This window comes from Eptesicus fuscus, chromosome 19, assembly GCF_027574615.1.
Source record: "Eptesicus fuscus isolate TK198812 chromosome 19, DD_ASM_mEF_20220401, whole genome shotgun sequence".
Classification (NCBI taxonomy): Eukaryota; Metazoa; Chordata; class Mammalia; order Chiroptera; family Vespertilionidae; genus Eptesicus; species Eptesicus fuscus.
This window is the reverse complement of record NC_072491.1, coordinates 44,315,894-44,333,659: the sequence shown is the minus strand read 5'-3', so window position 1 is coordinate 44,333,659 and position 17,766 is coordinate 44,315,894. Positions and strand designations below refer to the sequence as shown.

Sequence of the window (17,766 nt, the reverse complement as noted above, 5' to 3'; positions counted from 1 at the left end):
TACTTTCATGTTAATCTAATATTCCAATAAAAATTCTCTTCCGGTTGGTTATTTTTCCATATTTCTCATGTTAGATTAATATTGTGATTTGGGCGGTAGGGCGGGGGAGGGGGAGGGACACAGTTGTACTTTTTAATGAAGTCCAGTATTAACGCTTTAAATGATGGACTGCGAGTGAGAATTCTGCAAACTAGGAAAGAAGATTGAGAGCCAGACTTTAAAAAAACACCTACCAGGTGTAGCCAATGCATTTAGTATTTGGAACATCTTATTGATATTAGGCTCACTTTGTTGAAACCCAGAAACACGAAGCTCACTCATGGGGCTGCTCTGAAAAGTCTGCCTAAGAATCGAACATTAACCAAAGCAAACCAGAAAGCGAGGTTTAAAATCAGATGTACTTACATAGAAGCTTGCATTTAAAATGATCCCTTAAAAGCTCCACGTGGCTAAGCTATAACAGCAAACAGCTTAAATGTTGTTTGTTTGTTTTTCTGTTTCCTACGTATACCAGGGAGCCGAGATAGAAGTGGATGAAAATGGCACATTGGACTTGAGCATGAAAAAAAATCGAACCCCGGACAAAACTGCACCCCTCACTGCCTCTAACACGTCTATTCCGACTCCTTCCTCTTCCCCATTCAAAACAAGCAGCATCTTGGTCAATGCAGCATTCTACCAGGCCCTGTGTGTCCAAGAGGGCTGGGATGCGCCTATCAACTACAGCAAAGCTCCTGGGAAGACGGAGGAGGAGAAAGAGGTATTGTTTCAGTATGTCGATAAGTTTAAGAAAGCATGATTGAGGAGTATTATTGGCTTTTTTTCTCCTAAATTATTTTTCAGAGTCCTGTTTAGATGATACATCGTTCTGTACCTTGTTTTAGATTTTGGTAGAGTGTTAACTTTAAATTTCAAAGGAAATTTATAAATAAACCCAACTTTTCCTGTTACTTGCCTAAAATAATACGTTATTATTGTGGGGGGAAAAAATCGTTTTTGGTTAATCCTCACCGGAGGATATATATTTTTTTATTTATATATATTTATATTTATTTATTTATATTTATTTATTTATTTATTTTTATTGATTTTTTACAGAGAGGAAGAGAGAGGGATAGAGAGTTAGAAACATCCATGAGAGAGAAACATCGATCAGCTGCCTCTTGCACACCCCCTACTGGGGATGTGCCCGCAACCAAGGTACATGCCCTTGACCGGAATCGAACCTGGGACCCTTGAGTCCGAAGGCCGACGCTCTATCCATTGAGCCAAACCGGTTTCGGCCGGAGGATATTTTTCCATTGATTTTTAGAGAGTGGAAGGGAGAGGGAGAGACACAGAGAGAGAAACATCAATTTGAGAGCGACACATCGATTGGTTGCCTCCCACACTGGGGAATGAGCCTGCAATCAGGTATGTGCCCTTGACCAAATTCGAACCTGAGACCCTTCAATCCACAGGCCAGCGCTCTATCCACTGAGCCAAACAAGCTGGGGCTATTATTGTGAATTTTATCTCCATTATGGCTACAATTGCGTGAACTGGGCCAGAGATTACATTATCTTTCCCTTCAGATACAGCCGCCTGTATTATGAATTCTTTCTGAGCCAGGAAATAGAAGATGAAACCAATTCAGGGACAAATAAGAATCATGTTAAATGTATTTCCTTGGTTTTGTGAAGGAACTGTGTTAGCAAAACTATGTGCTGTCGGCCTTGTAGATTCACCCAACTACAGATAGAAAATATTCAGAAAAAAGTTACGTTGTTGCTGACATGTGCTATGTAGTTAAACCAATGATTGAATGTGTGCTGAACATGTAGAGACATTTTTTCCTTGTCATTATTCCCTAAACAATATAGTATCACAACTATGAACATTGCACTTACATTGTGTTAGATATGATAAATAATCTAGAGATGATTTAAAGTATACAGGAGGATATGTGTAGGTTCTATGCAAATTCCTCAAGTACCCATGGATTTTGGTATTTGAGGGGGTCCTGGAACCAATACCCGAAGACCCCGTGGGACAGCTGTATGGAGTCATTGGGTCACATGCTGGGTGACTGAGTTGTCTCAATCCCAAAGTCAAGAAGATGCATTCACGTACTTGGTTATCTTAGAGGCGCTTTTACTCCTGCAAGCCAGATGTCGTGACCGTGCAGGAGTTCCTGTAGCCTTCATCTCCCTACTTTGAGCCACCTGGCTTGGCCTAATTAGCATGACTTAGTGTCGTTCAAAAGAATTCATGGCCAGAGCCCTCTGTGGTTTAGACTCTCCATCACTGCAAATGTGACCCTCATTGCTACAGTAAGTGATTCTCTTCCGCTTGTTTGTCAAGAAAGTTACAGATACTTGCCAGTTTACATGTTTCAAGAACCGAAATAGCCATTCTCTTGGGAAGTGTGCACCGCCTTTTTCAGGTTTTTGAAGTCCAGAGACTTTTGGGGAAGAGTGATTTCATTCTAGCATATGCTTTAGCATCTCAGAGCATAAGTCAACATAAACAGCAGTGATCTCAGATGGGGTTGTTTGCAATTCCCCTCTCCCCGCCCTCCTTCGTTCCCTCTTCCCCTCCTTCCCTCTCTCTCTCTCCCTCCCTCCCTTCTTTCCTTCCTGGAGCACCTGTTCACTGGCAGTATTATCTCCTGTCCAGTCAGTAAGGTAGGCCCTGAGGATGCAGTCCCATTCTCCCACCACATGTGCGCTCAATCCAGCAGGAGGACTGACATAACAAATCCCGCAGATACGTGGAGCAAGAGCAGGCACCCAAAGTAGAAAGGAAAGGCCAACCCTATGTGTCGTGGCTGGGGACGGGTTCCTGGGAGTCCCCAGGACCCAAGGCCTGTTCTGTGTCACCAGCACACTCACCATCCCAGGAATGGAGAGGGAGGTTGATACAGCAGCTGCTTCCGATTAGATTCTGTCCTGCTGGACTCAGTCACTTCATTATGCCTGGCTTTTAAGAATGTATCTAGAGTGTTGAGGGATGGTCTTAGTTAATCTATCCTAATTGTATTTTAGAAGAACAGTTTCTTGAAATAAAGTATATTTGACTTTAATAAATATAAAACTGACACATACAAAGTATAAAAAGCTGGTTACCGTAAGCGATGACCACAAACTGACAAACATGTGTTCCTCCCACCACATCCCACCCACCCCCTGCCCCTGCCCCTGCAGGCTCCTGTCTATTGTTATAACCCAGAAATCTGCTGAAATTCATAGTAACTGATCAAGCGTAGTCATGATGAGATCAAGATTGTTGATTCAATCCCACTTCATACAAGTCAGCTTTAGAAAAGGGGTGGGGGGGTAACCTCCAATTCACAAGTCTTCCGAGTCTCCAGCCAGCCCATTGCGGATGGGATGGTGGTCTATCCCACCCGTGCCACTGATGGGAATCCTAATCCAAGTGATGAGACCTGTGGCTGGGGGTTCAGTAAAAGTCGTATGTCACGTGAAGGACGGTGCTTTGCCAAGTCAGCATAACTGCATGCTTATTCTTGGCTGGATCCTGCTGGGGTAAAACCCACCATGTTTGAAAGTGTCTCAAGGCCATGTGCAAGGTGGGACTCAGGCTTTCTGGCTTCATCCTTGTGACCGTGCTGTGATGGGCCATGGTCAATGTTCGCCGAGCATCCTTCTATTCCTAAAGTTAGACAAACGGATCCACTCCTGTGTTAATGAAGCAAATTTCAGACAAGTGGGCACTCATTTCCATTTAGGGTCTTGTGTTTGACATTGGTTATAATTCTGTGCCCTCCGCAACAATGCCAACACTGTACCTTTTATATGCTGAGAAACTCCTCCCGTTTGGGGGTCTAATTAGTGCCTAAGAGACCTCCTTGGCTACACTTTTTTTATCACTCAGCCAGAAAGTGAGGTCTTATAACAACAAATAGTTTGTTTACTTTCTAATCTCATATTTTGCATAATTCCAAAAAAAATATGGATTCACCTTGGCAGCTTTTATAATTCAATGGAAGTATGTTCTTATCTAATGCTTATATCTATGAGCATGTTTTATTTTCTGGCAAATTCATGGGGAAAAATGGATTTGTTTATATTCCTGCTCTTTTCGAATGGCTTACTTACTTCAGGTCTGATAGTACAGACTTTTACTTCTACAGTTTGCAACCTAAATAATCTAAAATCTGGAATTTAGAAAGTATGTGGAGATTCAGTGTCCTTAAGAAGAACAAAAAGGAATTTGAAGATGCTAAGTGAGTTCTTGGAGTCAAAGTGCTCGCCCTAGGTTTGAGTTGACAAAGTAGTTTTTAAGCTTCATGCTTCTGACCACAGTTATCTGACATGGGTGAGCCATTGCCTGGGGAAGCTACAGCGGTGGGACAGGCACAGAAAGAGTGCTTCTGGGTCACCTTGGCCCCCAGGACATGTTCTCACCTTTTGTTCTTTGTTCCTTCATCTGTGACAAGGTAATTGACTGATAGAGAGTACTTTTCACATCGTTCTGAATCTTGAAAATGAGAAGTGAGATGCTTCATAGGTATTATTTTGAAAAAGTAGATTGCATTCAATGCCCTCCTTGGGAAGTTATCAGAGGGATACCTTGTTCAGAAAAATAAAGATAAGGGATCTTTATACTGAGATCTATAGATCGAGAAGCAGGATTATCATCCATGTTTTTAGAGGAGAAAATTGAAGCTCAAGGAGGGAAAGGTGTTGATCCTGGGTCATGTAGAAATTAGGTAATGGGCTGGGCTTCCCTATCATGAAGGAAAGGGAGAAGAGAGAAAATAGAGAGAAACAAAAGAAAAAAAAATACACCAAAAAAATGGAGACAACTAGGGAATATTGAAAAAAACTAGAAAGGAAAGAAAAAAGAGAATAAAGAAGAAACAGTATGTGGCAAGGTTGGTGGAGGCAACCGTGGTCTACAGTGCTTCTCAGAGTAGCAGGATCCAGAACTATAGGATGTGATGACACAAGTTACAAGGACTGGTCCACGCTTGTCATTTTCAATGAGCTTTACTGGGATGGCTGCCCATGGCCCAGCGATATATTGAAGACTACCTTGTGGTCTGTTCCTGCTCCCCTACCCCCATCCTTCCTGTTGCCACCTCCGCCATCTCCCCACCCCACCTCACATGAAGCACATACATCTACACACAGGCAACCAGAAATTGAGCGATTATTTCTAATTCATTGTTATCTAGCTCATATGCACAACAGTTGCTTAATTTTGGTGGCAATTTTCAGAAAATATTGTCTGTCTCTCTCAGTGAAATAGCCTGTCCAGATGCCCCCTAAAAAATTCCTGAATCTGGAAAAAACTCAAAATATCTCAGAAGGAAAGTGCTGAGAAATAACTACGGCTGTCAGTTTCATTCAACTGTCAGTTCTCCAACAATTTCAGGGCTTAAAATGTTAAAAGTGCCAGATGCTATTATCTGTTATTCATGCTACCATTATGTTCTGGTCTTTACTAAAATCCATATAAACTTCCATCTGTACATTAAAGGAATCTCATTGCATCCATGTCCTCTCTAAACACACACATAATGCCACATTCTTTCTTACATAGCCATAGTATAAAAATATTAACTTCAAAATATTCATTTAAAAATAATATTATTTTATTTAATGATATTTTATATAATGAAAAAATTCTTATATATTCTTATAACTTACTGTTTTACTCAGTCCTGTTTATGAATTTATCCAATATAAAAGGCTTCTGTAACAAATGAAGAATTTTCTTATTGATGGCCATCTGTATTTGAATATCTATGTTCTCTGCAAGTGTTTTAAGGGCAATATGCTGAGCAAAGAAAAGGAAGAAAACAATTATTTTCTGCACCAGAGGCCTAGTGCACAAGATTCGTGCACATAGGGGGAGGGTCCCTCAGCCTGGTCTGTACCCTCTCACAGTCTGGGAGCCCTTGGGGGATGTCTGACTAACTGCTTAGGCCTGCTCCCCCCAGAGAGTGGGCCTAAGCCATCAGTTGGACATCCGTAGCGCTGCTGCGGAGGCGGGAGAGGCTCCTGCCACCACCGCTGCACTTGCCAGCTGTGAGCCCAGCTCTGGCTGAGCAGCACTCTCCCTGTGAGAACACACTGACCACCAGGGGGCAGCTCTTGTGTTGAGCGTCCGCCTGCTGGTGGTCAGTGTGCATGATGGCGAATTGTCGTTCCGCCATTTGGTCGATTTGCATATTAGCCTTTTATTATATAGGATTGCATATATAAGAGTCCACAGTTTTTAAAAGAAGTTTTTGAAATATTTAAAAAGTCATACCCAATAAAATTGTCTTATTAAAGCATTACCACATATTATTATACCAAACAAAATATTATATATTCTGCAAGCATTATTTTGTATGCATTTTAGTCAAATAACTTAAACTTTCATAACTGGTCATTTCTTTCAAAGGCCCCTATTTCCTTGCTTTTATAATGCACAGATTCAGCAGTTGAACAGCTGATAAGCTTTACATGTTCATCTATAACTGTTCATACCTTCTTAGAAATTCTTTGTTCTTTATCATAAAAAAAATAATGAGATGGTTTTTTACTTTATGCCATTTTTGTGAGAACTTCAATATCTATACAGAAAAACAAAGACTGTTGTACATTGAGACTTATTACTGGACTTAACATTTGTATCTGCTTTCCAAAAGCCAAGACATTTATAAATTATAGTAGAAAATACTAGCTAGGCTGAATCCAGATAATACTAAATGGAATGGATGGTGGTATTATTAGGTTTTACATCTTATAATTAGGAATTGCTTCACTTTAGGCATTCACACTATAAAACTTGAAAAGTATAAGCATCATTCATCTATTTTGCTTCCATGAAAGCATCCACTAAAATAGCACTTCTCGTTGTATCTTAGTGGGCAAGTATTATCAAGTAACTATTACTCTTTAATTTTCAAGGGTATATTATTCTCTGCTGCTATTTTTAAACATTTATCAATAAAATAAGATGGGCCCTGGTGGGTTTGGCTCAGTGGATAGAGCGTTGGCCTATGGACTGCAGGGTCCTGGCTTCAATTCAAATCAAGGGCACATGCCCAGGTTGCGGGCTCGATCCCCAGTGTGGGGTGTGCAGGAGGCAGCCGATCAATGGTTCTCTCACATCAGTGATGTTTCTATCTCTCTCTCCCTCTCCTTTCCTCTCTGAAATCAATAAAAATATATTAAAAAATAAAATAAGATGGAATACTTAACACTATAAATAATATGTAGAAAAATTACATCAAGACAGTTTTTATTAATTTTGTCTGATGATAATATAACGAGATAGTTTACCAATGTATTTACACTATATGGTCTTGTGTTAAATAATTGATTGAATTGTTATCTAAGAAATTAATGAAATAAATTGCATTTGCCTTTATAACTGAGATCAAGGTTTAGTATTTTTCTTTAGTTAGAAATATTCAGGGATGTTGTTTTCCCATTGCTTTTTAATGTAGACTCAGGTTATTACAATTATATTTTACCATTGCATTTTTATATCCATTTGATTTAAATGAGATTTACCTTAAAAATTTAAAATTGTTTTATCACCTTATTTAGATCAGTACTTTTGAGAATTAGAATACAGTTTTCTATATTAGTTCATCTGAATTTAATATTAAATCCAGAAAATATTTACCAGATATCAACTAAATGATAAACTAATTATGTGATTGAGGAAAATGATCATTAGTTTCCTGTAACCTAATATATCAGATGGTAAATAAGTGATTTGAAAGGATTAATGAGCCTTATGAAATAAAGATCAGTATTAAGCTTAAAAGAAGGCCATGAAAATTAGTGATAACCCAACAAGAAATTCTACTCAATAAGTAAAAGCATACCAATTTAGCAAAAAAAACCTCCGTAACAGCCCTAACTGGTTTGGCTCAGTGGATAGAGCGTCAGCCTGCGGACTGAAAGGTCCCAGGTTCAATTCCAGTCAAGGGCATGTACCTTGGTTGTGGGCACATCCCCAGTAGTGGATGTGCAGGAGGCAGCTGATCGATGTCTCTCTCATCGATGTTTCTAACTCTATCCCTCTCCCTTTCTCTCTGTAAAAAATCAATAAAATAAAATAAAAAACACCTCCACAACAATTAATGAAGGTAACTTAAGAAAAAACAGGAAGTGCTGCAATAATTAAAGCGATTATCCAGAAAAAACAAACTAAATACCTAAATATTGTAGACTCAGTTATTATTTATTTATTTTATTATTTATTTATTTGTTAATCCTCACCCGAGGATATTTTTCCATTGACTTTTAGGGAGGGTAGGAGAGGGAAAGATAGAGAGAAACATTGATGTGAGAGAAACACATCGATTGGTTGCCTCCTGCACAAGCCCCAACCAGGGCCCTAACTGGTTGGGACCTACAACTGAGGTATGTGCCCCTGACTGGAATTGAACCTGGGACCCTTTGGTCTGAAGGCCAACTCTCTATCCACTGAGCCAAACCAACTAGGGCAGTTATTATATAGTTAAACAAATAATTTAAATCTTAGTTATTTGTATATTAGAAAGAACATTCTGTTAACTTAAATTTACTTACTCCTTTTCAGATTTAAACTTTTTGTGATTTACTTTTGCAATATTTCTTCTGTTTTACCAATGACTTCTGTGTACATAAAGAACTAGTCCTATGTTCTCTAGGAAATGTTCATCATACCATGAAACCTGAACTCTACTAGAATAGTAACTTAATTATATGGCTCAACAAATGCCTCTGTAATTATATTTGCCAAAATGTGAAAATTTTAAAGATGTCCCCATGAATTAAAATTTCTCATGCCTTATACTCATTATCTTATTTATTTTGTGTACAAATCCTAGAGGAATTTCAGCTAAGTCTTTAAGCCAGAACTCACATTTGACCCTGAGGACGTCAAAATACAGCTGTCTTTCCAGGGTTCCCTAATGCCTTCTGTGCTTCTGTTTTTTATCTTTTTTTTTTCCCCCAGAAAGACCCAGTGAACTCTCTAGAAAATTTAGAGGAAAAAAAGTTTCCTGGCGAGGCCTCTATGCCAAGCCCTAAACCCAAGCTCCATGCAAGAGATCTCAAAAAAGAACTAATCACGTAAGTGATCCAAAATGGCATATTCTGTGAGACTCCGGAAATAAGGTACTCAAGGTCGTATATTTTGAGTAATAGTATCTTGGCTTATATAGTTGATTTTAGGAATGTTTTAGGGCAATTTCAACCATTCACTCATTAGATATTCTATATGGACCTAAACCTATGCACAGAACTAAGGGTTATGAAGAAAAAAGAAACACCAACAATCAAAAAACAACCCATTTACTTGACATGATCCTATGCTAAAAGAATGAAAAGTCTAACTGTTTAAAAAAACAACACCATAAAGCCAATAGAAATGTTTATGTTTTGATCAGAAATTCTTAATCTGACATCCATCGACTCGTCAGAGCTTCAGGTGTCTACAAACCTTTTCGCACTTAATGCAAATTGCTGTTTGGGGCAGACAGTTCATCGTTTTCATCACATTCTCTAAGGACAGAAAAAGGAAGTGTGATTATCTTCTAATGGGCGCTTCTTACTGGTACAAAAGTAAGCCGACGAGGAAGGGTTTTTAAACGATTTGAACAACTTTTGGAATATATTTATGAGTTCCTAGAAAATGATCTCTAGAGACCTCATGGGTCTCACCACACTTTACATACCGGTGAGTGCGTTAGTGGATACCCCTTATATTTATGGGTTGACATTCTGGTTTTGTGAAAGTCTCACTACTTTACAGTTTCACCCTGGACTCTTTATGTTTTATGTTTCTAGCACATAAATAAATGTACCTCAATTACTTCCCAAAAGTTGTTTGAAATAGGATTTTTTGGTGTTGTTGATTAGCATCAATTTGCTTTGAGTTGGAATGCCACTTATCGAGGGAACTAGCTAGTTTCTGCTCTCTAATTTTGATACTTTCACTTGAAAACCTTCTCAGCATACTGGCAAATGTTATTGTGTAGTATTTTTCAATGAAGATTTGCAATTAAAGCCAGCTGTCAGAATCTGAAACATAAGCGTTTCCCTACAACCCTGCCCCCAATTCTTTTTGTTTGTTTGTTTAACCTCTTCATACCACCAAACATGAAAATTAATCAGTAGATCAGTGCACAACTTATTATTATATTTACTAAGTATTTATAGCTGATTTGTTTAAAAATTATTAGTACTTCTTTACCTATCCTCGGCAGTGTTAACAGTAGTAACTTAAAAATAGAAATAAGAAATAAAGTAAATGCAATGCTGTTTTGAACACTAGGTGGCGATGTATTTCCAAAGTGGGAATTAACAGATCATTATAACTCACCTTTCACTCTCTAATATACCATTTATATAATGTTCAGAAAAGATTGTTTCTCCATTTGGGGGGAGAATGTCACTTGCAAGATAACTCAGCTCAAATGTTAGTCATAGTTCATTTTTTTCTTTACTTGTTTACATATGCTATAGCTGGACACAAAACTGCTCAGAATAATGCACCTGTTAGCTTATTTTTAAAACACACAGAAGAGGCCCAGAATGTGACTAGCTTCTGAGATAAAATCAAGACTCTGATCTTTTCCAGATGCACGGAGAGCCTATTGCTTAGGTTTATTTTTAATTAGCAATTGCTTTGTTGGGTTCAAGATTTGAATAAAAGTCTTACCTATTTCTGAACTGTCAGCAACTTTGTCCACTATTAATGTCAGTTTATATTTCAGTCACATGTAGTATTTTCAAAGATTTTTTCTTTTTCAGATGATTTAAAAAATGTTTATGAAATAACTATGTTGCCTGGCCTCTTAAAAACTTACAAAAATTCCTTTCTGAAATCTGTTATATAACTGGTGGTGGTATTCCTAAGAGCCGCTATCATTGCAAAGCATGGGTTTACAATATTTATTTTTATAACCTATATTTTCAAATAAATAAAACATCATTGATTGTTGACTCACAACATCACTACAACATATATTTTAGCATCACTTTCCTACATTATTTGAATCAGAGAATTGGATGTGATGTTGAGAGCTGATAAGAGCATGCCAGTTTTCTTTTTGCTAGTCTACTCGTTCTTCTGTAGCATAGATCCTTAGTTCACTAGCTTCTGCAGGTCCTATATACTGTGTTAACTGACCTTGAAAAGAGAAGCTACCTTATAACGAACCAGACAAAGCAAATGAAGCAATAAAATGCACTTGACGCTAATTATATATTTTTGGTTGGTCCAGCTGTCCAACCCCAGGATGTGATGGAAGTGGCCACGTCACCGGAAACTATGCATCCCATCGCAGGTACCTCGTTTTATCATCTGGTTCTGGCTTAAATATTAATTCTCGCCCATTCTAGAACGATATCGTGATCATGAATTAGAGAATAAGTTAGATGGTTTGTGTGTATGTGTGTGTGTGTGTGTGTGGGGGGTGGTGGTGGTGGTGGTAGTGGTGGTGGTTTGTTTTTCATAAATAAAACTAAGTTAAATCTTTAGTCTTTTCACTTATGTAGTATAGATATCATGATTTTGGTTAAAAATGGTTTTCTGCTCCTGTAGTCCAGGCTACAAAGTTAGAGTTTATGTCAGGGCTTTGGTTGTATCTGGCTTTAGGATTCAGGTAAAACAAAGGTAAGACAACAGAGTGACTGGGGTTGCCCACTTACCTGTGGATGTGGCATCCCCAGTCCTGGGCATATTACAAGTCAAGGTGTTAAAGAGGTTAAGCAGTGACAAAAGGCTCTGCTTAATCTTTGCACTTAACTTCTTCATTGATTTGCTTGCCCTTTGGGTGCTGATTTAAACCCGTGAGCCACCATCCTTTGGTGATGCCGTGGGAACGGACTCCTTGTCAGTAATGACTGTATCACTGCATTCTAGAATTGCGGAGTGGCCCTGGGTCAATGCCCTTCATTGGATAAATAGCAAACCCAAGTCTATCGGGAATAATGGAGGTGTCCATGAGCCCAACCTGGTTAGAGTAACAAAGCCAGATTCAAACCTAGTTATTTTTTTTCCAATCCCCAGGCACCAGAAAATTTAACAGATATTCACAGACTCAGGATGCCATTTGAGTCAGATTTGTGTAATTCAGTGTTCTGTGTTTTGTTTTTGTTTTTTCTCACCCCTTTTTAGTGTTTCTGGATGTCCTTTAGCAGATAAGACGCTCAAGTCCCTCATGGCTGCTAACTCTCAGGAGCTTAAGTAAGTGTGGGAAGCATGACCTCCGTGCCCTGTGCCCACGGTGTTGGGACTCGGCTCACTCAGGACCAGTGTGGTCACTAACAAGTAGTGAATCGTGTCTCAGGGAATTATAACCAGCACACTCTTTCACCAAAATGTTCAAATGACCAAACCCAAATCACTAGCAGTTAATTATTTTGCTTGCTTTGGGAGTTTTGATTTTTATAATATTTTTTTAAAGCAGTGATGTAATAGTATAAAAATACCCTTTTTCCCACTGTTAACTTCAGAATTTATATAATAAATCAGACTTCTGAAGGTGTGGCAAACAATTTCCATCATCTGATTTTAAGAAAACTGCATAATATTTTTCTTTATGGGCATTTTGAATCATCTGACTGCCTTCCACTTTTGGGTGCTAGATACATGTGGCTCATTTTTACCTAGTTTACAGAATCTCAGTCATATGTATATTAACTTTTAATTGTTGATTTTATTTTCTCCGTTCTTATCTTCTTTTTTTAAAAATATATTTTTATTGGTTTCAGAGAGGAAGGGAGAGGGAGAGAGAGATAGAAACATCAATTATGAGAGAATCATTGATTGGCTGCCTCCTGCACGCCCCTTACTGGGGATTGAGCTTGCAACCCTGGGCATGTGCCCTGATTGGGAGTCAACCAGTGACCTCCTGGTTCATAGGTCAACACTCAACCACTGAGCCACTTGGTTAGACTCTTATCTTCTTTTATTCCAAACTTCTCACTTGTTTATTTTCATACCTTGTTATATTACATGTAGAATAATTAAAAGTGATGATCCACCTTATACCCTTTAAAAATAAAATAAGGCATACATTTTTAAAAGACAAAGGAATAATATTAAACAAAATTAATGAACTTTACATGAAAATAATAATATTTTAGGAAAAATGAGTGTTACTAAGCTTAATGATAAAACACTATTTATATAAATAGTAGAATCAACATTTGGTATCTAAACCACAGGTAAAATTTCAGGTATTAAATGTTCTTAATTTTTGTTAGTATTTCCATTTTCTAATTTGTTTTAAATTTTTATCTAAAAATTATAGAAAATAAGTCTGTGAAAAAAGATGGAATATTAAATAGATATAACATTCGGAATTTTAGTAACAGAAATAGTAAAGGGAACTGTACAATATACAACTTTTCTCATTTTCAAAGTGTAAACTACAATTGATTGTGTTGGTGTAGATTCTGGAAATTGTTTTATTGACTACCACTTTCACAGACTGAAAAATAAGAATGCTAACTAAAAACTAATAAGAGATTGAAAAGAGAGAAGTGCTAGGCATACTTACTCTTATTTCATCTTACTCAGTACTTAATTATTCAATCTTATAGAATTACTGTAAACTTCCACATTGCCGTGCCTTCATAGTAATTGTCGGTTCTCTTAAGTATTTTCTCTAAACATTATTTCTAGGGAAAAAATGTTGGTAGTAAATTTAAAACATGTAGGTTGACAGGTCTTATAGCAATCTCCAGTACTTAGGTTTTATACAGTCATCTAATAAGTAACAACTTTGGATCTTCTCTGTACATAGAAGAAAAAGAGACATTTCATTAACCTCTTCTTTAGAGACACAAGAAGAACTCCAAAGCAAGGTCACTTGACACAGATTTTTCTATAATTGCCATATGCTACTAAGCCAGTAAAATCTACACTAATAAAAGAGTAAGATGCAAATTGACTGTACCTTTGTGACGCCCACCAGCCAATCAGGAGTGAGTATGCAAGTTAACCCAACAAAGATGGTGGGTTAATTTGCATACATAGGCACCAAGCGGCTGGAGGCGGGGTGGGATGCAGGCATTCCGCACCACCCCAGCCGCTCTGGGCCTCTGGGCAGTGTGGGAAGGCAGAAAGGTGGCTCTGGGCTGGAGCGAAAAGGTGGCTCCAGCAGAAGCCAAGGCAGTGCCGGCAGCCAGGGTAAGGAAGGCCCATTCTTGTACAAATCTTCGTGCATCAGGCCTCTAGTATTAATAGAAAAAGACTAGTATTTAACCCTTTCCTACAAAATAGAATACATATTATATCTGAAAATGGTTGATTGAAGATTCAATGCATAAATATGATTTCACTCATATGCAGGCTATAAAACTGAAACCAACAAATGAACAAACAAGACAAACAAATAAAAATTTATAGACACAGAGAACAATAAGGTGGCTACCAGAAGGAAGGGAGGCTGAGAAGGGTAGGAAGAGGAAAATATGTGGTGATGGGAGGAGATTTGCCTTTGGGTGGTAAACACACAATGCAATATACAGATGATGTATTATAGAACTGTACACTTGAAACCAATATAATTTTATTAATCAAGGTCATGCCAATAAATTCAATTAAAATAATTAAAAAATAAAAAACTCAATGCAGGTTTCTCTGGTTGGCTTAAAAAGATGTATGCTAATTTTATATTTCATTTGGAAAAAGCATTTACTCCTATTTTCTGCCTCAGGATTGAATATAAAAGCATTTTCATGAAAGTTCAGTGGGTTCAAGTTTAAAAAAAGGGGAAGTATTCACATTTTCCTTTTGGTTATTATTTTTCTCAGACTTGTGTTTGGGTAGAAATCTGAACCATTGTGAGCATATAACTGAAATAATAATTTATTCAAGAAAATTTTAAAAATCAAGCATTTTATGTCAGTCGGTGTGTATCTATTAGGATTTGGGATTTTTTAAAAAGGCAAAAGAGAGAGAAGCAGTATAAACTGTATTCAAGTGTATTTTGAAACCGAATTCTAATTAGCCTTCAAAGCAGAATTGGGTTTTTCCCCCTCTTTCACCCTCCTCATTCCAAATTTAATGGTTGATTGTCAGTAATAGTTATTGGTAGATTTTCCAAAAGGCCATTTAAGTTGGACCATGAGGCAGAACAGACCAGGTGCAAATGACTTAGCTCCTTTGGCAACCGTATTAATGTGCCAAATCTCTGGAATTCACATAGAACACTGTTGTTCACCTGAACTCAATGGATTATTATGGTAGTGGAGCGTATCAAAGAAAATAAATTATGCTCTAAACCAATTTGGAAAACTGTTTTTCTTAAGTGAAAGATAAGAACTTTGCATGATGTAGACAGAAGCCCAGCACTAAGATGTGGGTCAAATTTTAGGTTCCTTCCCAAACAAGTTAAAAAAAAAAAAAAAGAATGTAGGCCCTGGCTGTTTTGGCTCAGTGGATAGAGCATCGGCCTGCGGACTGAAGGGTCCCAGGTTCGATTTCGATCAAGGGCACATGCCCGGGTTGTGGGCTCGATCCCCAGTGGGGTTGTGCGGGAGGCAGCCGATCGATGATTCCCTCTCATCATTGATGTTTCTGTCTATCCTTCCCTCTCCCTTCCTCTCTGAAATCAATACAAATAATTAAAAAAAAAGAATGTAGGATAACTAATACAGTCTATCAAGCCTAACACAGAGTCACATTGCTTAACAAATTTATAAAATGGATTCTTGGCCAAAAACTAATTTTATTTAAGCAACATGGGCCACACCCAAAGCAGCTCCTTCTGTTGAGTTCTATTTGCCTGTGTCAGGATCCCCCTCCCTCCACCACAGCCACGTGGCCAGAGCTCTGTTCCTGTGTTTTCCAGGTGTCCAACCCCAGGTTGTGATGGTTCGGGGCACGTGACTGGAAACTATGCTTCCCACAGAAGGTAGGATGGACCCATTTCTGAGAAATGAAATCGGTGGCAGCAGCAGTGGCCATGGAGATGACCTGGTTTGTTCTCTGTTGGGTGCATATTTTAGTTTGTCCGGCTGCCCTCGTGCCAGGAAAGGTGGCGTCAAAATGACTGCTACGAAGGAAGAGAAGGAAGAACCTGAACTCAAGTAAGTGAGACAGCTGAGGCAGCAAAGTAGCTCGTGGGTCCAGTGGGCGGGACCTCAGCTGTGGTGCCCGTGGGCGCTGATTGCATCTCACACACGGGGATCCCTGAGGCAGCTCTCAGAGTTTGGATTGCTTGAGAAAAATTTTCCATTCGTAGCCGTGTTTCCACAGATGATTGATACTGTAAAGTTAGAAGGTGGGGGACCATACTTGCAATTGTTTTAAAGGAAAGCAGCATCGTGGAGGCACTACAGAACAGCAAATCGGCAGCATTCCCCCCCCTCCGTCCACCCCCCCCCCAACTTTAATTTTGCTTAAGGCAAACTTTTATATAAATTAAATTCCCTCCTCTGAGACATATGTTACCAAGGCTAGGATGACATATAAAAATATAGATGTAGAAATTAAAAAAAAATTTTAATTGATTTCAGAGAGGAAGGGAGAGGGAGAGAGAGATATAGAAACATCAGTGATGAGAGAAATCATTGATCGGCTGCCTTCTACATGTTGCACATTGTGGATCAAGCCCGTAACCTGGGGCAGGTGCCCTGACCAGGAATCGAATCATGACCTCCTGGTTCCTAGGTCGACGCTCAACCACCGAGCCACACCAGCTGGGCTAGATGTAGAATTTTAAATTGCTTGCTCTACAGCGTTTCTAAGTATAATATTTAGGTATTTGGACACCAGAGTTCCAGTTCTATGAGCAGTGTGCTATGTAATGTAGGACAAAGGTAGTTAACATTTTGCAGGGGTGGTCTTTGCAGGCAGTGTAACACAGGGCTTACCTGGTTGGTTAGGGCTAAAAAGTGTGCGTCTGAACTTGACTCCACTTCTTGTAAAATGGATGACAAGTTTCCGAAGCTTTATAAGCCTCATTTTCCCCACCTGTAAAATGGGATAATTACACTCTCTGCCCATGAGATTTGCAGTGAAGATCTCAGGAGATAATGTGTGAAAATTGCTGAGCCCAGAGCCCGTGGGCCATTAGTACCGCTAGAACTATGCTGTTTTGCTAGTTGTATCGGCATCTTTTAAAGTCTATAACCTCCCCATTTGCCTTCTGGATAGTGAGGAACCGCCACTACCTTCTTGTTCACTCAGTTACTGCATGTCATGTGAGTTGTCCGTTCTCTCCCAGCTGGTAACATCTCTGCTGTGTCCCTCTAGATGTCCTGTGATAGGGTGTGACGGCCAAGGTCACATATCAGGTAAATACACATCCCATCGCACAGCTTCTGGCTGTCCCCTGGCTGCCAAGAGACAGAAGGAGAACCCTCTCCATGGGGCCCCCCTCTCCTGGAAACTGAACAAACAAGAACTTCCACACTGTCCCCTGCCAGGCTGCAATGGGCTGGGCCATGTAAATAATGTGTTTGTCACCCACAGAAGGTAACCTTTATTCTCTTTTTGTTGTGTTGTTGTGATTATTTGTCACCTGGGGGGGGGGGCTTTGGGGGGGTGGGTGGAGCCCTCCTCAGGGTCACAGGTTAGAGCATTTCAGATGTGATGACAATGAGTGTTGCAGAGAGTTGACTAGTTTGAAGAATCAAACCTGTTTTCCCTGTTTCTGAAAATTTACTACACGATTTACAAGTGTCCTAGAAATGGTGCCTTTGTCCTTTGTATACAGAAATATTGCTTATGCTGCTATTTTTTAAAATGGTTCAGTCTTTTAATGGTTCGCTTTAGTTCCAAGAGGTAATATCTACTCGATTATGT

At 39.0% G+C, this 17,766-nt stretch overlaps 1 protein-coding gene across 4 annotated transcripts in view; it reads left to right on the top strand.

Moving 5' to 3' along the window:
• Positions 1–17,766, top strand: part of ST18 (ST18 C2H2C-type zinc finger transcription factor) — a 59,625-nt gene that overhangs the window by 28,743 nt on the left and 13,116 nt on the right. For 2 of the 4 annotated variants that reach the window (XM_054708379.1, XM_054708380.1), the window contains 7 exons: positions 515–760; positions 8,956–9,071; positions 11,228–11,290; positions 12,124–12,192; positions 15,809–15,871; positions 15,966–16,046; positions 17,215–17,436. In XM_054708379.1, the coding sequence (XP_054564354.1) occupies positions 515–760; positions 8,956–9,071; positions 11,228–11,290; positions 12,124–12,192; positions 15,809–15,871; positions 15,966–16,046; positions 17,215–17,436 (860 nt within the window). The remainder of the gene's footprint in view (positions 1–514; positions 761–8,955; positions 9,072–11,227; positions 11,291–12,123; positions 12,193–15,808; positions 15,872–15,965; positions 16,047–17,214; positions 17,437–17,766) is intronic. The other 2 variants (XM_054708382.1, XM_054708381.1) reach the window with 1 other exon arrangement.